This window comes from Pithys albifrons, chromosome 32 (genome assembly GCF_047495875.1).
Source record: "Pithys albifrons albifrons isolate INPA30051 chromosome 32, PitAlb_v1, whole genome shotgun sequence".
NCBI lineage: Eukaryota > Metazoa > Chordata > Aves > Passeriformes > Thamnophilidae > Pithys > Pithys albifrons.
Genome location: NC_092489.1, coordinates 15,703 through 40,165, shown reverse-complemented (window position 1 = coordinate 40,165; position 24,463 = coordinate 15,703). Strand labels below are relative to the sequence as shown.

The following is a 24,463-nucleotide window of genomic DNA, read 5'->3' as shown; positions in this document are numbered from 1 at the left end:
TGGCAGAGGTGGCACTGGGAGACACTGGGGTGGCACAGGGGTGGTACAGGGGTCACAGGGGTCACAGGGACAGACTGGGGTGGCACAGGTGGGCACAGGGACACACTGGGAGGGCACAGGGAGCACAGGGACACACTGGGGTGTCACAGAGGGGCACAGGGGGCACAGGGACACTCTGGGGTGGCACAGGGGGCACAGGGACACTCTGAGGTGGCACAGGGGGCACAGGGTGGCACAGGGGGCACAGGGACACACTGGGAGGGCACAGAGTGGCACAGGGTGGCACAGAGGGGGCACAGGGGGCACAGAGACACACAGGGTGGCACAGAGGGGGCACAGGGACACACTGGGGGGGCACAGGGGGCACAGGTGGCACAGGGTGACTCTGGGGTGGCACAGGGGGCACAGGGACACTCTGGGGTGGCACAGGGGGCACAGGGACACACTGGGGTGGCACAGGGGGCACAGGGACACACAGGGTGGCAAAGGGGGCACAGGGACACTCTGGGGTGGCACAGGGGTGGTACAGGGGTCACAGGGACACACTGGGGTGGCACAGGTGGGCACAGGGACACACTGGGAGGGCACAGGTGGGCACAGGGACACACTGGGAGGGCACAGGGACACACTGGGATGGCACAGGGGGGCACAGGGACACACTGGGGGGCACAGAGGGCACAGGGACACGGGGGTGGCACAGGGGGGCACAGGGACACACAGGGGGGCACAGGGGGCACAGGGACACACAGGGGGGCACAGGGGGCATCACTGGGGGCACAGGGGGCACAGGGGGGCACAGGGGGCACAGGGGGGCACAGGGGGCATCACTGGGGGGCACAGGGGGGCATAGGGGTGGCACAGGGGGCACAGGGGGGCACAGGGACACACAGGGGGGCACAGGGGGCATCACTGGGGGCACAGGGGGGCACAGGGGGCATAGGGGGGCACAGGGACACACAGGGTGGAACAGGGGGGCACAAGGGGCACAGGGGGCACAGGGACACTCTGGGGTGGCACAGGGACACACAGGGTGGCACAGGGGGCACCATTGATGGCATTGAGGTTCACCGAGGCCTCCTCCTCACTCTGCCCGCCAGAGAGGAACGTGATCCCTGCCCGGGGCACAGGGGGCATCACTGGGGGCACAGGGGGGCATAGGGGGGCATAGGGGGGCACAGGGTGGCACAGGGACACACAGGGTGGCACAGGGGGGCACAGGGGGGCACAGGGACACACAGGGGGGCACAGGGGGCACCATTGATGGCATTGAGGGTCACCGAGGCCTCCTCCTCACTCTGCCCACCTGACAGGAACGTGATCCCTGCCCGGGGCACAGGGGGCATCACTGGGGGCACAGGGGGCACAGGGGGGCACAGGGGGCACAGGGGGGCACAGGGGGGCACAGGGGGGCACAGGGACACACTGGGTGGCACAGGGGGGCACAGGGGGGCACAGGGACACACAGGGGGGCACAGGGGGCACCATTGATGGCATTGAGGGTCACCGAGGCCTCCTCCTCGCTCTGCCCGCCAGAGAGGAACGTGATCCCTGCCCGGGGCACAGGGGGCATCACTGGGGGCACAGGGGGCACGGGGGGGCACAGGGGGCACAGGGGGGCACAGGGGGGCACAGGGGGCACCATTGATGGCATTGAGGTTCACCGAGGCCTCCTCCTCACTCTGCCCACCTGACAGGAACGTGATCCCTGCCCGGGGCACAGGGGACATCACTGGGGGCACAGGGGGCATCACTGGGGGGCACAGGGGGCACAGGGGGCACAGGGGGGCACAGGGTGGCACAGGTGGCACCATTGATGGCATTGAGGTTCACCGAGGCCTCCTCCTCACTCTGCCCACCTGACAGGAACGTGATCCCTGCCCGGGGCACAGGGTGGCACAGGGGGGCACAGGGACACACAGGGGTGGCACAGGGGCCACAGGGACACTCTGGGGTGGCACAGGTGGCACAGGGACACACAGGGTGGCACAGGTGGCACCATTGATGGCATTGAGGGTCACCGAGGCCTCCTCCTCACTCTGCCCGCCAGAGAGGAACGTGATCCCTGCCCGGGGCACAGGGGGCATCACTGGGGGCACAGGGGGGCACTGGGGGGCATCACTGGGGGCACAGGGGCACAGGGACACTCTGGGGGGGCACAGGGGGGCACAGGGGGGCACAGGGGGGCATCACTGGGGGCACAGGGACACACAGGGGGGCACAGGGACACACAGGGGGCACAGGGGGCATCACTGGGGGCACAGGGACACACAGGGACACACAGGGTGGCACAGGGGGCACCATTGATGGCATTGAGGGTCACCGAGGCCTCCTCCTCGCTCTGCCTGCCAGAGAGGAACGTGATCCCTGCCCGGGGCACAGGGGGGCATCACTGGGGGCACAGGGGGGCACAGGGGGGCACAGGGACACTCTGGGGTGGCACAGAGGGCACAGGGACACACAGGGTGGCACAGGGGGCACAGGGACACTCTGGGGTGGCACAGAGGGCACAGGAACACACAGGGTGGCACAGGGGGGCACAGGGACACACTGGGGTGGCACAGGGTGGCACAGGGACACACAGGGTGGCACAGGGGGCACAGGGGGGCACAGGGGGGCACAGGGACACACAGGGTGGCACAGGGGGGCACAGGGGGCATCACTGGGGGCACAGGGGGCACAGGGGGGCACAGGGGGCATCACTGGGGGGCACAGGGGGGCACAGGGGGGCACAGGGGGGCATAGGGTGGCACAGGGGGCACTGATTGATGGCATTGAGGTTCACCGAGGCCTCCTCCTCGCTCTGCCCGCCAGAGAGGAACGTGATCCCTGCCCGGGGCACAGGGGGCATCACTGGGGGCACAGGGGGGGCACAGGGGGGCACAGGGGGCATCACTGGGGGCACACGGACACACAGGGTGGCACAGGGGGCACCATTGATGGCATTGAGGGTCACCGAGGCCTCCTCCTCACTCTGCCCGCCAGAGAGGAACGTGATCCCTGCCCGGGGCACAGGGGGGGCATCACTGGGGGCACAGGGGGGCACAGGGGGCACAGGGGGGCACAGGGACACACTGGGGGGCACAGGTGGCACCATTGATGGCATTGAGGGTCACCGAGGCCTCCTCCTCACTCTGCCCGCCTGACAGGAACGTGATCCCTGCCCGGGGCACAGGGGGCATCACTGGGGGCACAGGGGGGCATAGGAGGGCATAGGGGGACACAGGGGGGCACAGGGGGGCACAGGGGGCACCATTGATGGCATTGAGGTTCACCGAGGCCTCCTCCTCACTCTGCCCACCTGACAGGAACGTGATCCCTGCCCGGGGCACAGGGGGCATCACTGGGGGCACAGGGGGCACAGGGGGGCACAGGGACACTCTGGGGTGGCACAGGGGGCACAGGGGGCATCACTGGGGGCACAGGGACACACTGGGGTGGCACAGGGGGGCACAGGGTGGCACAGGGGGCACCATTGATGGCATTGAGGGTCACCGAGGCCTCCTCCTCGCTCTGCCCACCAGAGAGGAACGTGATCCCTGCCCGGGGCACAGGGGGCATCACTGGGGGCACAGGGGGGCATAGGGGGCACAGGGGGCATCACTGGGGGCACAGGGGGCATCACTGGGGGCACAGGGGGGCATGGGGGGGCACAGGGGGGCACAGGGTGGCACAGGGGGCACCATTGATGGCATTGAGGGTCACCGAGGCCTCCTCCTCGCTCTGCCCGCCCGACAGGAACGTGATCCCTGCCCGGGGCACAGGGGGCATCACTGGGGGCACAGGGGGCACAGGGGGCACAGGGGGGCACAGGGGTGGCACAGGGGGCACAGGGGGGCATAGGGGGGCACAGGGGGCACCATTGATGGCACTGAGGGTCACCGAGGCCTCCTCCTCGCTCTGCCCACCAGAGAGGAACGTGATCCCTGCCCGGGGCACAGGGGGCATCACTGGGGGCACAGGGTGGCACAGGGGGGCACAGGGGGCACAGGGGGGCACAGGGGGCATCACTGGGGTGGCACAGGGGGCACAGGGACACACAGGGTGGCACAGGTGGCACCATTGATGGCATTGAGGGTCACCGAGGCCTCCTCCTCACTCTGCCCACCCGACAGGAACGTGATCCCTGCCCGGGGCACAGGGGGCATCACTGGGGGCACAGGGGGCACAGGGGGCACAGGGGGGCACAGGGACACTCTGGGGGGGCACAGGGGGGCATAGGGGGGCACAGGGGGCACCATTGATGGCATTGAGGTTCACCGAGGCCTCCTCCTCACTCTGCCCACCTGACAGGAACGTGATCCCTGCCCGGGGCACAGGGGGCATCACTGGGGGCACAGGGGGGCACAGGGGGCACAGGGACACACTGGGGTGGCACAGGGGGGCACAGGGACACTCTGGGGTGGCACAGGGGGCACAGGGACACACTGGGGTGGCACAGGGGGCACCATTGATGGCACTGAGGGTCACCGAGGCCTCCTCCTCGCTCTGCCCACCAGAGAGGAACGTGATCCCTGCCCGGGGCACAGGGGGCATCACTGGGGGCACAGGGGGGCACAGGGGGGCACAGGGGGGCACAGGGACACACTGGGGTGGCACAGGGGGCAGAGGGTGGCACAGGGACACTATTGGGTGGCACAGGGACACTCTGGGGTGGCACAGGGGGGCACAGGGACACACTGGGTTGGCACAGTGGGCACAGGGACACAGGGGGTGGCACAGGGACACGGGGTGACACAGGGACACACAGGGTGGCACAGGGTGGCACACCTGGCACAGCAGGTGGCACCGTCCGGCGCAGGGCGGTGACCGTTGCCATGGCGATCTCCTCGGGGCTGTACTTGGTGGCACAGGGGGTGGCACAGGGACACAGGGACACACAGGGGGTGACACAGAGACACAGGGACACATAGGGACACACAGGGGTGACACAGGGGGTGACACAGGGTGGCACAGGTGGCACACCTGGCACGGCGGGCGGCACCGTCCGGCGCAGGGCGGTGACCGTTGCCATGGCGATCTCCTCGGGGCTGTACTTGGTGGCACAGGGGGTGGCACAGGGACACAGGGACACACAGGGGGTGGCACAGGGACACACAGGGTGACACACAGGGTGACACAGGGGGTGGCACAGGTGGCACACCTGGCACGGCGGGGGGCACCGTCCGGCGCAGGGCGGTGACCGTTGCCATGGCGATCTCCTCGGGGCTGTACTTGGTGGCACAGGGGGTGGCACAGGGACACACAGGGACACACAGGGACACACAGGGGTGGCACAGGGACACACAGGGTGGCACAGGGTGGCACACCTGGCACGGCAGGGGGCACCGTCCGGCGCAGGGCGGTGACCGTTGCCATGGCGATCTCCTCGGGGCTGTACTTGTTGGCACAGGGGGTGGCACAGGGACACAGAGGGACACACAGGGACACTCTGGGGTGGCACAGGGACACACAGGGTGGCACACAGGGACACACAGGTGGCACACCTGGCACGGCGGGTGGCACCGTCCGGCGCAGGGCGGTGACCGTTGCCATGGCGATCTCCTCGGGGCTGTACTTGGTGGCACAGGGGGTGGCACAGGGACACACAGGGACACACAGGGACACACAGGGACACACAGGGACACACAGGTGGCACACCTGGCACGGCGGGTGGCACCGTCCGGCGCAGGGCGGTGACCGTTGCCATGGCGATCTCCTCGGGGCTGTACTTGGTGGCACAGGCGTGGCCCGGGGTCACCATGTTGGGCTTCAGCAAAGTCCCCTCCAGGTACACGTGGTGGTCACTCAGCGCCTTGTACACGGCGGCCAAAACCTGAGGGGACAGGTGGGGACAGGTGGGGACATGGGGACATGGGGACATGGGGACAGTGAGGGGACATGGGGACAGGTGGGGACATGGGGGACATTGGGGACATGGGGACAGTGTGGGGACATGGGGACATGGGGACGATGTGGGGACATGGGGACAGTGAGGGGACATGGGGACAGAGGGGACAGAGGGGACAGTGAGGGGACAGAGGGGAGAGTGGGGACATGGGGACAGTGAGGGGACATGGGGACAGTGTGGGGGACATGGGGGACAGTGTGGGGGACATGGGGACAGTGAGGGGACATGGGGACAGGTGGGGACATGGGGACAGGTGGGGACATGGGGACAGAGGGGACAGTGGGGACATGGGGACAGTGAGGGGACATGGGGACAGTGAGGGGACATGGGGACAGGTGGGGACATGGGGACAGGTGGGGACATGGGGACAGAGGGGACAGTGGGGACATGGGGACAGTGAGGGGACATGGGGACAGAGGGGACAGGTGGGGACACTGGGGACATGGGGACAGGTGGGGACATGGGGACAGTGAGGGGACATGGGGACAGAGGGGACAGTGGGGACATGGGGACAGGTGGGGACATGGGGACAGAGGGGAGAGTGGGGACAGTGTGGGGACATGGGGACAATGTGGGGACATGGAAACAGTGGGGACAGAGGGGACATGGGGACAGTGAGGGGACAGTGGGGACAGGTGGGGACATGGGGACAGTGAGGGGACATGGGGACAGAGGGGACAGGTGGGGACATGGGGACATGGGGACAGGTGGGGACATGGGGACATGGGGACAGGTAGGGACAGTGGGGACATGGGGACAGGTGGGGACATGGGGACAGAGGGGACAGTGGGGACATGGGGACAGTGAGGGGACATGGGGACATGGGGACAGTGAGGGGACATGGGGACAGGTGGGGACATGGGGACAGGTGGGGACATGGGGACAGTGAGGGGACATGGGGACAGGTGGGGACATGGGGACAGGTGGGGACATGGGGACAGAGGGGACAGTGGGGACATGGGGACAGTGAGGGGACATGGGGACAGGTGGGGACATGGGGACAGTGAGGGGACATGGGGACAGTGTGAGGGGACATGGGGACACTGGGGACATGGGGACAGTGAGGGGACATGGGGACAGGTGGGGACATGGGGACAGGTGGGGACAGAGGGGACAGGTGGGGACATGGGGACGAGGGGACAGTGAGGGGACATGGGGACATGGGGACATGGGGACAGGTGGGGACACTGGGGACATGGGGACAGGTGGGGACATGGGGACAGGTGGGGCCATGGGGACAGAGGGGACAGTGTGGGGACACTGGGGACAGGTGGGGACATGGGGACAGTGAAGGGACATTGGGGACATGGGGACAGAGGGGACAGTGGGGACATTGGGGACATGGGGACAGTTGGGGACATTGTGGGGACATGGAGACAATGGTGGGACAGAGGGGATAGTGGGGACATTGTGGGGACATGGGGACAGAGGGGACATGGGGACAGTGGGGACAGGTGGGGACAGGTGGGGACAGGTGGGGACAGGTGGGGACAGAGGGGGACATGGGGACAGGTGAGGACATGGGGACAATGTGGGGACAATGCTGAGGACATGGGGACATGGGGACAGAGGGGACAGATGGGACAGTGGGGAGAGGTGGGGACATGGGACAGTGAGGGGATATTGGGGACATGGGGACAGGTGGGGACAGTGGGGACAGAGGGGACAAGGGGACAGAGGGGAGAGAGGGGACAGGTGGGGACAGAGGGGACAGGTGGGGACAGAGGGGACAGTGGGGACAGTGTGGGGACATGGGGACAGTGTGGGGACAGAGGGGACAGTGAGGGGACAGAGGGGACATTGGGGACATGGGGGACAGTGTGGGGACATGGGGACAGTGTGGGGACATGGGGACAGTGAGGGGACATGGGGACAGTGTGGGGACATGGGGACAGTGAGGGGACATGGGGACAGAGGGGACATGGGGACGAGGGGACATGGGGACAGGTGGGGACATGGGGACAGTGAGGGGACATGGGGACAGTGTGGGGACATGGGGACAGTGAGGGGACATGGGGACAGAGGGGACATGGGGACGAGGGGACATGGGGACAGGTGGGGACATGGGGACAGGTGGGGACAGGGGACAGGTGGGGACAAGGGACAGTGAGGGGACATGGGGACAGAGGGGACATTGGGGACATGGGGACAGTGAGGGGACATGGGGACAGAGGGGACATTGGGGACATGGGGACAGTGAGGGGACATGGGGACAGAGGGGAGAGTGGGGACATGGGGACAGGTGGGGACATGGGGACATGGGGACAGGTGGGGACATGGGGACATGGGGACAGGTGGGGACATGGGGACAGTGAGGGGACAGTGAGGGGACATGGGGACAGAGGGGACAGGTGGGGACATGGGGACAGGTGGGGACATGGGGACATGGGGACAGGTGGGGACAGGTGGGGACAGTGAGGGGACAGGTGGGGACATGGGGACAGTGAGGGGACATGGGGGGACATGGGGACATGGGGACAGAGGGGACAGGTGGGGACATGGGGACAGTGAGGGGACACTGGGGACATGGGGACAGGTGGGGACATGGGGACAGTGTGGGGACAGAGGGGACAGTGAGGGGACATGGGGACAGAGGGGACAGTGAGGGGACATGGGGACAGGTGGGGACATGGGGACATGGGGACAGGTGGGGACAGGTGGGGACAGTGAGGGGACAGGTGGGGACATGGGGACAGTGAGGGGACACTGGGGACAGTGAGGGGACATGGGGACAGGGGGGACATGGGGACAAGGGGACATGGGGACAGTGAAGGGACAGTGGGGACATGGGGACAGGTGGGGACATGGGGACAGAGGGGAGAGTGGGGACATGGGGACAGAGGGGAGAGTGGGGACATGGGGACAGGTGGGGACATGGGGGACAGTGAGGGGACATGGGGACAGGTGGGGACATGGGGACAGAGGGGACAGGTGGGGACATGGGGACAGGGGACAGGTGGGGACATGGGGACAGGTGGGGACATGGGGACAGTGAGGGGACATGGGGACAGGTGGGGACAGAGGGGACAGGTGGGGACAGAGGGGACAGGTGGGGGCATGGGGACAGGGGACAGGTGGGGACATGGGGACAGGTGGGGACATGGGGACAGTGAGGGGACATGGGGACAGGTGGGGACAGAGGGGACAGGTGGGGACAGAGGGGACAGGTGGGGGCATGGGGACAGAGGGGACAGGTGGGGACAGAGGGGACAGGTGGGGACAGAGGGACAGGTGGGGGGAGAGAGGGGGACAGTTGGGACAGAGGGGACAGGTGGGGACAGAGGGGACATGGGGACAGAGGGGAGAGTGGGGACATGGGGACAGTGTGGGGACATGGGGACAGTGAGGGGACAGGGGGGGACAGGTGGGGAGAGAGGGGGACAGTTGGGACAGAGGGGTCAGGTGGGGACAGAGGGGACATGGGGACAGAGGGGAGAGTGGGGACATGGGGACAGTGTGGGGACATGGGGACAGTGAGGGGACAGGGGGGACAGGTGGGGACATGGGGACAGTGTGGGGACATGGGGACAGTGAGGGGACATGGGGACAGAGGGGACAGGTGGGGACATGGGGACAGAGGGGACAGTGAGGGGACATTGGGGACATGGGGACAGGTTGGGGACAGTGAGGGGACAGTGAGGGGACATGGGGACAGAGGGGACAATGGGGACAGTGGGGACATGGGGACAGTGAGGGGACATTGGGGACAGTGAGGGGACATGGGGACAGAGGGGACAGTGTGGGGACAGTGAGGGGACATTGGGGACATGGGGACGATGTGGGGACATGGGGACAGTGAGGGGACATGGGGACAGGTGGGGACATGGGGACAGTGAGGGGACATTGGGGACATGGGGACAGTGAGGGGACATGGGGACATGGGGACAGGTGGGGACAGTGAGGGGACAGTGAGGGGACAGTGAGGGGACATGGGGACAGAGGGGACAGGTGGGGACAAGGGACAGTTGGGGACACTGGGGACATGGGGACAGGTGGGGACATGGGGACAGGTGGGGGCATGGGGACAGTGAGGGGACATGGGGACAGTGAGGGGACATGGGGACAGGTGGGGACAGGTGGGGACAGGGGACAGGTGGGGACAAGGGACAGTGAGGGGACATGGGGACAGGTGGGGACAGGTGGGGACAGGGGACAGGTGGGGACAAGGGACAGTGAGGGGACATGGGGACAGAGGGGACATTGGGGACATGGGGACAGAGGGGAGAGTGGGGACATGGGGACAGGTGGGGACATGGGGACATGGGGACAGAGGGGACATTGGGGACATGGGGGACAGAGGGGACATGGGGACAGTGAGGGGACAGAGGGACAGGTGGGGGAGAGAGGGGGACAGTTGGGACAGAGGGGACAGGTGGGGACAGAGGGGACATGGGGACAGAGGGGAGAGTGGGGACATGGGGACAGTGTGGGGACATGGGGACGATGTGGGGACATGGGGACAGTGAGGGGACAGGGGGGACAGGTGGGGACATGGGGACAGTGTGGGGACATGGGGACAGTGTGGGGACATGGGGACAGTGAGGGGACATGGGGACAGTGTGGGGACAGAGGGGACATGGGGACAGTGTGGGGACAGTGAGGAGACAGTGAGGGGACAGTGAGGGGACATGGGGACAGAGGGGACAGTGAGGGGACATGGGGACATGGGGACAGTGAGGGGACATGGGGACAGTGAGGGGACAGGGGGGACAGGTGGGGACAGAGGGGACATGGGGACAGAGGGGACATTTGGGGGATATGGGGACATGGGGACAGTGTGGGGACATGGGGACAGTGAGGGGACACTGGGGACAGTGAGGGGACATGGGGGGACATGGACATGGGGGACAGTGTGGGGACATAGGGGCAGTGGGGACAGTGGGGACAAGGGGACAGAGAGGACAGTGAGGGGACATGGGGACAGGTGGGGACATGGGGACAGTGAGGGGACATGGGGACAGTGAGGGGACAGTTGGGGACACAGGTGACCCCCTGGGGACAGGGGGAGGTGACAAACCTTCTCGGTGACATATTGGCAGGTCTTGAGGTCGTGGTCACCGTCGGGGAGGATCTCGGGCTCCACGATGGGGACAATCCCGTTCTGGGGACACCGAGGGGACACGCGAGGGACAGCGGGGTCACCAACCCCTCCAGGTGCCACCACCAAACCCCTCCAGGTGCCACCAAACCCCTCCAGGTGTCACTAAACCCCTTCCAGGTGCCACCAAACCCCTCCAGGTGCCACAAAACCCTCCAGGTGCCACCAAACCCCCTTTAGATCCCTCGAACCCCCTCCAGGTGCCACCAAACCATCTCCAGGTGCCACCAAACACCTCCAGGTGCCACCAAACCATCTCCAGGTGCCACCAAACCCCCTCCAGGTGCCACCAAACCCTCTCCAGGTGCCACCAAACCCCTTCCTGGTGCCACCAAACCCCCTCCAGGTGCCAGCAAACCATCTCCAGGTGCCACCAACCCCTCCAGGTGCCACCAAACCCCCTTTAGATCCCTCGAACCCCCTCCAGGTGTCACCAAACCATCTCCAGGTGCCACCAAACCCCTCCAGGTGCCACCAAACCCCCTTTAGATCCCTTGAACCCCAACCAGGTGCCACCCCCCTCCAGGTGCCACCAAACCATCTCCAGGTGCCACCAAACCATCTCCAGGTGCCACCAAATCCTGTGCAGGTGCCACCAAACCCCCTCCTGGTGCCACCAACCCCCCCCCCAGGTGCCCCCAACCCCCTCCAGGTGCCACCAAACCCCCTTTAGATCCCTCAAACCCCCTCCAGGTGCCACCAAACCCCCTCAAGGTGCCACAAAACCATCTCCAGGTGCCCCCAACTCCCCTCCAGGTGCCACCAACCCCCCCCCAGGTGCCCCCAACTCCCCCCCAGGTGCCCCCAAGCCCCCCCAGGTGCCCCCAAGCCCCCCAGGTGCCCCCACACCTGCTGGCAGATGCTGGCATAGCGGGCCAGCACGTTGGCGTTCTCCATCACCGCCAGGCGGGTCGGGGTGTGCGCCGAGATCTTGAGCACACAGCGCCACTTGGCAAAGTCGGCACCGTCCTTCTTGTACTGGGCACAGCGTTCCATCAGGCCATCGAGCCCTGGGGACAGCGGGACAGGGGGGATTGGGGACACCGGGGGGGATTGGGGACATTGGGGGGGATTGGGGACACCGGGGGGGATTGGGGACAGTGGGGGGGCATTGGGGGGGGATTGGGGACACCGGGGGGATTGGGGACAGTGGGGGACATTGGGGGGGCATTGGGGGGGATTGGGGAGATTGGGGACATTGGGGGGGACAGGGGGACAGTGGGGAGGATTGGGGAGATTGGGGGGGACATTGGGGACATTGGGGAGATTGGGGACATTGGGGGGACATTGGGGGGACATTGGGGGGGACATTGGGGGGACATTGGGGATATTGGGGGGACATTGGGGACATTGGGGACATTAGGGGGGCATTGGGGGGACATTGGGTACACTGGGGGACATTGGGGGGATTGGGGACATTGGGGGGGATTGGGGACAGTGGGGGGGATTGGGGACATTGGGGGGATTGGGGACAGTGGGGGGGATTGGGGACAGTGGGGGGGATTGGGGACAGTGGGGACACTGGGGGGATTGGGGACATTGGGGGGGCATTGGGGGGGCATTGGGAGGCATTGAGGGGACAGGGGGGACACTGGGGGGGATTGGGGACACTGGGGACAGTGGGGACATTGGGGGCGACAGGGGGGACAGTGGGGGGACATTGGGGACATTGGGGGGATTGGGGGGGATTGGGGACAGTGGGGACATTGGGGGAGACGGGGGGACACTGGGGGGGATTGGGGACAGTGGGGACATTGGGGGAGACAGAGGGGCATTGGGGACATTGGGGACATTGGGGGGATTGGGGACACTGGGGACATTGGGGGGGATTGGGGACACTGGGGGGGATTGGGGACATTGGGGGGGATTGGGGACACTGGGGGGGATTGGGGACAGTGGGGACATTGGGGGGGATTGGGGACACTGGGGGGGATTGGGGACAGTGGGGACATTGGGGGGATTGGGGACATTGGGGGGGACATTGGGGGGGATTGGGGAGATTGGGGGGGACATTGGGGGGATTAGGGGGATTGGGGGGACACTGGGGACATTGGGGGGGATTGGGGACACTGGGGGGGATTGGGACATTGGGTGGGATTGGGGACATTGGGGACATTGAGGGACAGTGGGGGCACTGGGGGGGATTGGGGACATTGGGGGGGGATTGGGGGGACACTGGGGACATTGGGGGGGATTGGGGACACTGGGGGGGATTGGGGACAGTGGGGACATTGGGGGAGACAGGGGGGACAGTGGGGGATTGGGGACACTGGAGGGGATTGGGGACATTGGGGGGACAGGGGGGACAGGGGGGACATTGGGGGGATTGGGGAGATTGGGGGGACAGGGGGGGACACTGGGGGAGACAGGGGGGACAGTGGGGGGATTGGGGACACTGGAGGGGATTGGGGACATTGGGGGGACAGGGGGGGATTGGGGAGATTGGGGACACTGGGGGGGATTGGGGACAGTGGGGACATTGGGGACATTGGGGGAGACAGGGGGGACACTGGGGGGGGACATTGGGGGGGACATTGGGGGGTATTGGGGGGGGATTGGGGGGATTGAGGGGATTGGGGGACATTGGGGGGACATTGGGGGGACATTTGGGGGACATTGGGGGGGATTGAGGGGGATTTGGGGGACATTGGGGGGACATTGGGGGGGATTGGGGACAGTGGGGGGACAGGGGGGGACAGTGGGGGGACAGGGGGGACAGGGGGGACAGTGGGGGGATTGGGGACAGTGGGGGCATTGGGGGGGCATTGGGGGGGATTGGGGACAGTGGGGACATTGGGGACATTGGGGGGGATTGGGGGGACATTGGGGGGACATTGGGGGGGGATTGGGGGGATTGGGGACAGTGGGGGGGACATTGGGGGGACATTGGGGACATTGGGGGGACATTGGGGGGACATTGGGGGACATTGGGGGACATTGGGGGGGACATTGGGGGGGCATTGGGGACATTGGGGGCACATTGGGGGACAGTGGGGGGACATTGGGGGAACATTGGGGGGGGATTGGGGAGATTGGGGAGGACATTGGGGGACATTGGGGGACATTGGGGGACATTGGGGACATTGGGGGACATTGGGGGACATTGGGGACATTGGGGGGACATTGGGGAGGACATTGGGGGGGATTGGGGGGGGACATTGGGGGGGATTGGGGGGATTGAGGGGGATTGGGGGGACATTGGGGGGGACATTGGGGGGGATTTGGGGACATTGGGGGGACATTGGGGGGGACATTGGGGGGGGGACATTGGGGGGGACATTGGGGACATTGGGGGACATTGGGGGGACACTGGGGGGACAGGGGGGGACAGTGGGGACACTGGGGGGGATTGGGGACATTGGGGGGATTGGGGACATTGGGGAGATTGGGGGGGACAGGGGGGACACTGGGGGGGGACATTGGGGACATTGGGGGGACATTGGGGGGGATTGGGGGAGACATTGGGGACATTGGGGACACTGGGGAGGACATTGGGGGGACATTGGGGGACATTGGGGACATTGGGGGGGACATTGGGGGGGGCATTGGGGGGGGACACTGGGGGGGACATTGGGGGGGACATTGGGGGGGGACATTGGGGGGGAGGTGGCACAGGGGGTGGCACAGGGGACATTGGGAGGTGGCACAGGGGACATTGGGCACAGGGAGGTGGCACAGGGGACAGGGAGGTGGCACAGGGGACAGGGGACACTGGGCACAGGGAGGTGGCACAGGGGGTGGCACAGGGGACATTGGGCACAGGGAGGTGGCACAGGGGACACTGGGAGGTGGCACAGGGGACATTGGGCACAGGGAGGTGGCACAGGGAGGTGGCACTGGGCACAGGGAGGTGGCACAGGGGGTGGCACAGGGGACATTGGGCACAGGGAGGTGGCACAGGGGGGTGGCACAGGGGGACATTGGGCACAGGGGACACTGGGCACAGGGAGGTGGCACTGGGCACAGGGAGGTGGCACAGGGGGTGGCACAGGGGACACTGGGCACAGGGAGGTGGCACAGGGCACAGGGAGGTGGCACAGGGGGGTGGCACAGGGGACACTGGGCACAGGGAGGTGGCACAGGGCACAGGGAGGTGGCACAGGGGGTGGCACAGGGGACACTGGGCACAGGGAGGTGGCACAGGGAGGTGGCACAGGGAGGTGGCACAGGGGGTGGCACAGGGGACATTGGGCACAGGGAGGTGGCACAGGAGGTGGCACAGGGGACACTGGGCACAGGGAGGTGGCACAGGGGGTGGCACAGGGGACACTGGGCACAGGGAGGTGGCACAGGGGGTGGCACAGGGGACACTGGGCACAGGGAGGTGGCACAGGGAGGTGGCACAGGGGACACCGGGCACAGGGAGGGTGGCACAGGGGACATTGGGCACAGGGAGGTGGCACAGGGAGGTGGCACAGGGAGGTGGCACAGGGAGGTGGCACAGGGGACATTGGGCACAGGGAGGTGGCACAGGGGGTGGCACAGGAGGTGGCACAGGGAGGTGGCACAGGGGACATTGGGCACAGGGAGGTGGCACAGGGAGGTGGCACAGGGGACACTGGGCACAGGGAGGTGGCACAGGGGACACTGGGCACAGGGGGTGGCACAGGAGGTGGCACAGGGAGGTGGCACAGGGGACATTGGGCACAGGGAGGTGGCACAGGGAGGTGGCACAGGGGACACTGGGCACAGGGAGGTGGCACAGGAGGTGGCACAGGGGACATTGGGCACAGGGAGGTGGCACAGGGGGTGGCACAGGGGACACTGGGCACAGGGAGGTGGCACAGGGGACACTGGGCACAGGAGGTGGCACAGGGAGGTGGCACAGGGGGACACTGGGCACAGGAGGTGGCACAGGGAGGTGGCACAGGGGACATTGGGCACAGGGGACATTGGGAGGTGGCACAGGGGACACTGGGCACAGGGAGGTGGCACAGGGGGTGGCACAGGGGACAGGGAGGTGGCACAGGGCACAGGAGGTGGCACAGGGGGTGGCACAGGGGGTGGCACAGGGGGTGGCACAGGGGACATTGGGCACACAACTGTCACTCACCCTGGGTCGTGGTCTCGCCGTTGGTGCCAGCCAAGGGCACCACCCCCTTGTCCACCTGGGGACAGGGACAGGGTCACCAGGGCCACCAAGGCCACCACCAGGGCCACCAAGGCCACCAGTAGGGCCACCAGGGCCACCAGTAGGGCCACCAAGGCCACCAAGGCCACCAGCAGGGCCACCAGCAGGGCCACCAAGGCCACCAGGGCCACCACCAGGGCCACCAGCAGGGCCACCAGCAGGGCCACCAAGGCCACCACCAGGGCCACCAGGGCCACCAGCAGGGTCACCAAGGCCACCAGTAGGGCCACCAGGGCCACCAGTAGGGCCACCAAGGCCACCAAGGCCACCAGCAGGGCCACCAAGGCCACCAAGGCCACCAGCAGAGCCACCAGCAGGGCCACCAGCAGGGCCACCAAGGCCACCACCAAGGCCACCAGCAGGGCCACCAAGGCCACCAGCAGAGCCACCAGCAGGGCCACCAGCAGGGCCACCAAGGTCACCAGCAGGGCCACCAGCAGGGCCACCAGTAGGGCCACCAGGGCCACCAGGGCCACCAGCAGGGCCACCAGGGCCACCAAGGCCACCAGCAGGGCCACCAAGGCCACCACCAGGGCCACCAAGGCCACCAGCAGGGCCACCAGGGCCACCAAGGCCACCAAGGCCACCAGCAGGGCCACCAGCAGGGCCACCAAGGCCACCAGCAGGGCCACCAAGGCCACCAAGGCCACCACCAGGGTCACCAGCAGGGCCACCAGGGCCACCAGCAGGGCCACCAGGGCCACCAAGGCCACCAAGACCACCAGCAGGGCCACCAGGGCCACCAGCAGGGCCACCAGGGCCACCAAGGCCACCAAGACCACCAGCAGGGCCACCAGGGCCACCAGCAGGACCACCAGGGCCACTAGTAGGGCCACCAAGGCCACCAAGGCCACCAGCAGGGCCACCAGCAGGGCCACCAAGGCCACCAGCAGGGCCACCAAGGCCACCAACAGGGCCACCAGGGCCACCAAGGCCACCAGCAGGGCCACCAAGGCCACCAAGGCCACCAGCAGAGCCACCAGCAGGGCCACCAGCAGGGCCACCACCAAGGCCACCAGCAGGGCCACCAAGGCCACCAGCAGAGCCACCAGCAGGGCCACCAGCAGGGCCACCAGTAGGGCCACCAGGGCCACCAGGGCCACCAGCAGGGCCATCGGGGTCCCCCCATGAGGTGACAGACCCGGCCAAGGAGCTCCAAACCCCCAAATGTCCCCAAGGCCCCCCCAGTGTCACCACAACATCCCTGAGGTGTCCCCAAGGTGTCCCCAAGACCCTCAAAGTCCCCAAAGTGTCCCCAACACTCCCAATGTCCCCAAGGTGTCCCCAAGGTGTCCCCAAGGTGTCCCCAAGACCCCCAAGGTGTCCCCAGAATGTCCCCAAGACCTTCAATGTCCCCAAGGTGTCCCCAAAACCCCCAACACCTCTGAGGTGACCCCAAGGTGTCCCCAAGACCCTCAATGTCCCCAAGGTGTCCCCAAGGTGTCCCCAAGACCCCCAAGGTGTCCCCCAAAGTGTCCCCAAGACTCCCAAGGTGTCCCCAAGGTGTCCCCAAGACCCCCAAGGTGTCCCCAAGGTGTCCCCAAGACCCCCAAGGTGTCCCCAAGACCCCCAAGATGTCCCCAAGGTGTCCCCAGGACCCTCAATGTCCCCAAAGTGACCCCAAGGTGTCCCCAACCCCCCCAACATCTCTGAGGTGTCCCCAAAGTGTCCCCAAGCCCCCCAAGATGTCCCCAAGGTGTCCCCAAAGTGTCCCCAAGGTGTCCCCAAGACTCTCAAGGTGTCCCCAAGACTCTCAATGTCCCCAAAGCATCCCCAAGGTGTCCCCAAGACCCCCGAGGTTGTCCCCAAGACCCCCGAGGTGTCCCCAAGACGCTCAATGTCCCCAAAGCGTCCCCAAGGTGTCCCAAAGGTGTCCCCAAGACCCTCGAGGTGTCCCCAAGACCACCGAGGTGTCCCCAAGACCCTCAATGTCCCCAAAAGCATCCCCAAGGTGTCCCCCAAGACCCCAAACACCCCCAAGGTGTCCCCAAGACCCCCAAACACCCCCAGGGTGTCCCCAAAGTGTCCCCAAGACCCCCGAGGTGTCCCCAAAACCCCTGGGGTGTCCCCAAAGTGACCCCAAGGTGTCCCCAAGACCCCCAAGGTGTCCCCAAGGTGTCCCCAAGACCCCCAAGGTGCCCCAAGACCCCCAGGGTGTCCCCAGGGTGTCCCCAGGGTGTCCCCAGGCCGGTGCCCACCTTGATGCCCCACCAGGGCTCCCTTGTCCTTGATGACCTTGGGGAAGGGGCGCCCGTCGTCGGCCTTCTGGTAGAGGGTCTCGTGGAAGAGGATGACGCCCCCGATGCAGGGGTCCACCCGCTTGTCCGCCGTGAACAGCAGCTGCCGGTACCAGCGCCGGTTCTCCTCCGTGTTCTCGGCGCCCACCGAGCTCAGCCGCTTGGCGATGCTGCCTGCCACCAGTACGGACCAGTCACGCACCGGTACGGACCAGTTAGAGTCACTATGGACCAGTACGGACCAGTCTGGACCAGTCTGGACCAGTCAGTCACTGGTTCTCCTCCGTGTTCTCGGCGCCCACCGAGCTCAGCCGCTTGGCGATGCTGCCTGCCACCAGTACGGACCAGTCACGGACCGGTACGGACCAGTAGGGACCAGTACGGACCAGTACGGACCAGTCAGTCACTGGTTCTCCTCCGTGTTCTCGGCGCCCACCGAGCTCAGCCGCTTGGCGATGCTGCCTGCCACCAGTACGGACCAGTCACAGACCGGTACGGACCAGTTAGAGTCACTATGGACCAGTTAGAGTCACTACGGACCAGTTAGAGTCACTATGGACCAGTATGGACCAGTTAGAGTAACTACGGACCAGTATGGACCAGTTAGAGCCACTATGGACCAGTTAGAGTCACTATGGGCCACTATGGACCAGTATGGACCAGTTAGAGTCACTATGGACCAGTTAGAGTCACTATGGACCAGTATGGACCAGTTAGAGTCACTATGGACCACTATGGATCACTATGGACCAGTATGGACCAGTTAGAGTCACTATGGACCAGTTAGAGTCACTATGGACCAGTATGGACCAGTTAGAGTCACTATGAACCAGTTAGAGTCACTACGGACCAGTTAGAGACATTATAGACCAGTATGGACCAGTTAGAGTCACTATGGACCAGTATGGACCAGTTAGAGCCACTATGGACCAGTATGGACCAGTTAGAGCCACTATGGACCAGTTAGAGTCACTATGGACCAGTATGGACCAGTTACAGACACTATGGACCAGTTAGAGTCACTATGGACCAGTATGGACCACTATGGACCAGTTAGAGTCACAATGGACCACTATGGACCAGTATGGACCAGTATGGACCAGTTAGAGTCACTGCGGACCAGCAGAGATGAGTACGGACCAGTTAGAGTCACTACGGACCAGTATGGACCAGTTAGAGTCACTATGGACCAGTTAGAGCCACTATGGACCAGTTAGAGTGACTATGGACCAGTATGGACCAGTATGGACCAGTTAGAGTCACTATGGACCACTATGGACCAGTATGGACCAGTTAGAGTCACTATGGACCAGTCTGGACCAGTCAGTCACTGGTTCCCCTCCGTGTTCTCGGCGCCCACCGAGCTCAGCCGCTTGGCGATGCTGCCTGGCACCAGTACGGACCAGTCACGGACTGGTACGGACCAGTATGGACCAGTATGGACCAGTTAGAGTCACTATGGACCAGTTAGAGTCACTATGGACCAGTATGGACCAGTTAGAGGCACTATGGACCAGTATGACCCAGTATGGACCAGTTAGAGTCACTATAGCCCAGTTAGAGCCACTATGGACCAGTTAGAGTCACTATGGACCAGTATGGACCAGTATGGACCAGTTAGAGTCACTATAGACCAGTCAGAGCCACTATGGACCACTATGGACCACTATGAACCAGTATGGACCAGTATGAGTCACTGCGGACCAGCAGAGATGAGTACGGACCAGTTAGAGTCACTACGGACCAGTATAGACCAGTATGGACCAGTCAGAGTCACTACGGACCAGTCTGGACCAGTTAGAGCCACTATGGACCAGTTACAGTCACTATGGACCAATTGGAGTCACGATGAACCAGTATGGACCAGTCTGGACCAGTCAGTCACTGGTTCTCCTCCGTGTTCTCGGCGCCCACCGAGCTCAGCCGCTTGGCGATGCTGCCTGCCACCAGTATGGACCAGTCACGCACCGGTACGGACCAGTAGGGACCAGTACGGACCAGTTAGAGTCACTATGGACCACTATGGACCAGTATGGACCAGTTAGAGTCACTATGGACCAGTCTGGACCAGTCAGAGTCACTGGTTCTCCTCCGTGTTCTCGGCGCCCACCGAGCTCAGCCGCTTGGCGATGCTGCCTGCCACCAGTACGGACCAGTCACGGACCGGTACGGACCAGTTAGAGTCACTATGGACCAGTATGGACCAGTTAGAGCCACTATGGACCAGTTAGAGCCAGTACGGACCAGTTAGAGTCACTATGGACCAGTTAGAGTCACTATGAACCAGTTAGAGCCAATACGGACCAGTTAGAGTCACTATAGACCAGTTAGAGTCAGTACGGACCAGTTAGAGTCACTATGGACCACTATGGACCAGTTAGAGTCACTATGGACCACTATGGACCAGTATGGACCAGCTAGAGTCACTATGGACCAGTTAGAGACACTATGGACCAATTGGAGTCACTATGGACCAGTATGGACCAATATGGACCAGTTAGAGTCTCTATGGACCACTATGGACCAGTATGGACCAGTTAGAGTCACTATGGACCAGTATGGACCAGTCTGGACCAGTCAGTCACTGGTTCTCCTCCGTGTTCTCGGCGCCCACCGAGCTCAGCCGCTTGGCGATGCTGCCTGCCACCAGTACGGACCAGTCACGGACCAGTACGGACCAGTTAGAGTCACTATGGACCAGTTAGAGTCACTACGGACCAGTTAGAGCCAGTACGGACCAGTTAGAGTCACTACGGATCAGTATGGACCAGTATGGACCAGTTAGAGTCACTGCGGACCAGTTAAGAGTCACTATGGACCAGTTAGAGTCACTATGGACCAGTTAGAGTCACTATGGACCAGTATGGACCAGTTAGAGTCACTATGGACCACTATGGACCAGTATGGACCAGTTAGAGTCACTATGGACCAGTTAGAGACACTATGGACCAATAGGGATCAATACGGACCAGTATGGACCAGTACGGACCAGTTAGAGTCACTATGGACCACTATGGACCAGTATGGACCAGTTAGAGTCACTATGGACCAGTATGGACCAGTTAGAGTCACTATGAACCAGTTAAGAGTCACTATGGATCAGTTAGAGTCACTATGGACCAGTATGGACCAGTTAGAGTCACTATGGACCAATAGGGATCAATACGGACCAGTATGGACCAGTACGGACCAGTTAGAGTCACTATGGACCACTATGGACCAGTATGGACCAGTTAGAGTCACTGTGGACCAGTTAGAGTCACTATGGACCAGTTAGACTCACTATGAACCAGTTAGAGACATTATAGACCAGTATGGACCAGTTAGAGTCATTACGGACCAGTATGGACCAGTATGGACCAGTTAGAGTCACTATGGACCAGTATGGACCAGTTAGAGTCACTATGGACCAGTTAGAGACACTATGGACCAGTTAAGAGTCACTGTGGACCAGTTAGAGTCACTATGGACCAATAGGGATCAATACGGACCAGTATGGACCAGTACGGACCAGTTAGAGTCACTATGGACCAGTATGGACCAGTTAGAACCAGTATGAACCAGTACGGACCAGTTAGAGTCACTGTGGACCAGTATGGACCAGTCTGGACCAGTCAGTTACTGGTTCTCCTCCGTGTTCTCGGCGCCCACCGAGCTCAGCCGCTTGGCGATGCTGCCTGCCACCAGTACGGACCAGTCACGCACCGGTACGGACCAGTAGGGACCAGTACGGACCAGTCACGCACCGGTATGGACCAGTTAGAGTCACTATGGACCACTATGGACCAGTCAGAGTCACTGGTTCTCCTCCGTGTTCTCGGCGCCCACCGAGCTCAGCCGCTTGGCGATGCTGCCTGCCACCAGTACGGACCAGTCACAGACCGGTATGGACCAGTATGGACCAGTACGGACCAGTACGGACCAGTTAGAGTCACTGTGGACCAGTTAGAGTCACTATGGACCAGTATGGACCAGTTAGAGTCACTATGGACCAGTTAGAGTCACTATGGACCAGTATGGACCAGTTAGAGTCACTATGGACCAGTTACAGACATTATAGACCAGTGTGGACCAGTTAGAGTCACTATGGACCAGTATGGACTGGTATGGAGCAGTTAGAGTCACTATGGACCAGTATGGACCAGTTAGAGCCACCATGGACCAGTATGGACCAGTTAGAGTCACTATGGACCAGTATGGACCAGTCTGGACCAGTCAGTCACTGGTTCTCCTCCGTGTTCTCGGCGCCCACCGAGCTCAGCCGCTTGGCGATGCTGCCTGCCACCAGTACGGACCAGTTAGGGACCGGTACGGACCAGTAGGGACCAGTACGGACCAGTTAGGGACCAGTCACGGACCGGTATGGACCAGTTAGAGTCACTATGGACCAGTATGGATCAGTCAGAATCACTATGGACCACTATGGACCAGTTAGAGGCACTATGAACCAGTTAGAGACATTATAGACCAGTATGGACCAGTTAGAGTCACTACGGACCAGTATGGACCAGTATGGACCAGTTAGAGTCACTATGGACCAGTCTGGACCAGTCAGTCACTGGTTCTCCTCCGTGTTCTCGGCGCCCACCGAGCTCAGCCGCTTGGCGATGCTGCCTGCCACCAGTACAGACCAGTCACGGACCGGTACGGACCAGTTAGAGTCACTGTGGACCAGTATGGACCAGTTACAGACACTATGGACCAGTTAGAGTCACTATGGACCAGTATGGACCAGTTACAGACACTATGGACCAGTTAGAGTCACTATGGACCAGTATGGACCAGTCAGAATCACTATGGACCACTATGGACCAGTTAGAGGCACTATGGACCAGTATGGACCAGTTAGAGTCACTATGGACCACTATGGACCAGTATGGACCAGTTAGAGTCACTATGGACCACTATGGACCAGTTAGAGTCACTATGGACCAGTTAGAGCCAGTACGGACCACTTAGAGCCACTATGGACCAGTATGGACCAGTTAGAGTCACTATTGACCAGTATGGACCAGTATGGACCAGTTAGAGTCACTATGGACCAGTATGGACCAGTTACAGACACTATGGACCAGTTAGAGTCACTATGGACCAGTATGGACCAGTTAGAATCACTATGGACCACTATGGACCAGTTAGAGTCACTATGGACCAGTATGGACCAGTTACAGACACTATGGACCAGTTAGAGTCACTATGGACCAGTATGGACCAGTCAGAATCACTATGGACCACTATGGACCAGTTAGAGGCACTATGGACCAGTATGGACCAGTTAGAGTCACTATGGACCACTATGGACCAGTATGGACCAGTTAGAGTCACTATGGACCACTATGGACCAGTTAGAGTCACTATGGACCAGTTAGAGCCAGTACGGACCACTTAGAGCCACTATGGACCAGTATGGACCAGTTAGAGTCACTATTGACCAGTATGGACCAGTATGGACCAGTTAGAGTCACTATGGACCAGTTAGAGTCACTATGGACCAGTATGGACCAGTATGGACCAGTTAGAGTCACTCTGGACCACTTGAGACCAGTTAGAATCACTATGGACCAGTATGGACCAGTACGGACCAGTACGGACCAGTTAGAGCCAGTATGGACCACTATGGACCAGTTAGAGTCACTATGGACCACTATGGACCAGTCTGGACCAGTCAGGACCAGTCAGTCACTGGTTCTCCTCCGTGTTCTCGGCGCCCACCGAGCTCAGCCGCTTGGCGATGCTGCCTGCCACCAGTACGGACCAGTCACGGACCGGTACGGACCAGTCACGGACCGGTACGGACCAGTTAGAGTCACTATGGACCAGTATGGACCAGTTAGAGTCACTATGAACCAGTTAAGAGTCACTATGGATCAGTTAGAGTCACTATGGACCAGTATGGACCAGTTAGAGTCACTATGGACCAATAGGGATCAATACGGACCAGTATGGACCAGTACGGACCAGTTAGAGTCACTATGGACCACTATGGACCAGTATGGACCAGTTAGAGTCACTGTGGACCAGTTAGAGTCACTATGGACCAGTTAGACTCACTATGAACCAGTTAGAGACATTATAGACCAGTATGGACCAGTTAGAGTCATTACGGACCA

At 63.0% G+C, this 24,463-nt stretch overlaps 1 protein-coding gene across 1 annotated transcript in view; it reads right to left on the bottom strand.

The window, feature by feature from the left end:
* Positions 1-24,463, bottom strand: part of LOC139684141 (fructose-bisphosphate aldolase A) — a 45,680-nt gene that overhangs the window by 12,929 nt on the left and 8,288 nt on the right. The window contains exons 3-7 of the mRNA XM_071579737.1: positions 18,324-18,527; positions 16,039-16,101; positions 11,835-11,995; positions 10,905-10,988; positions 5,638-5,812 (exon numbers count right to left, since the gene is read on the bottom strand). Coding sequence (XP_071435838.1) covers positions 5,638-5,812; positions 10,905-10,988; positions 11,835-11,995; positions 16,039-16,101; positions 18,324-18,527 — 687 coding nt within the window. The remainder of the gene's footprint in view (positions 1-5,637; positions 5,813-10,904; positions 10,989-11,834; positions 11,996-16,038; positions 16,102-18,323; positions 18,528-24,463) is intronic.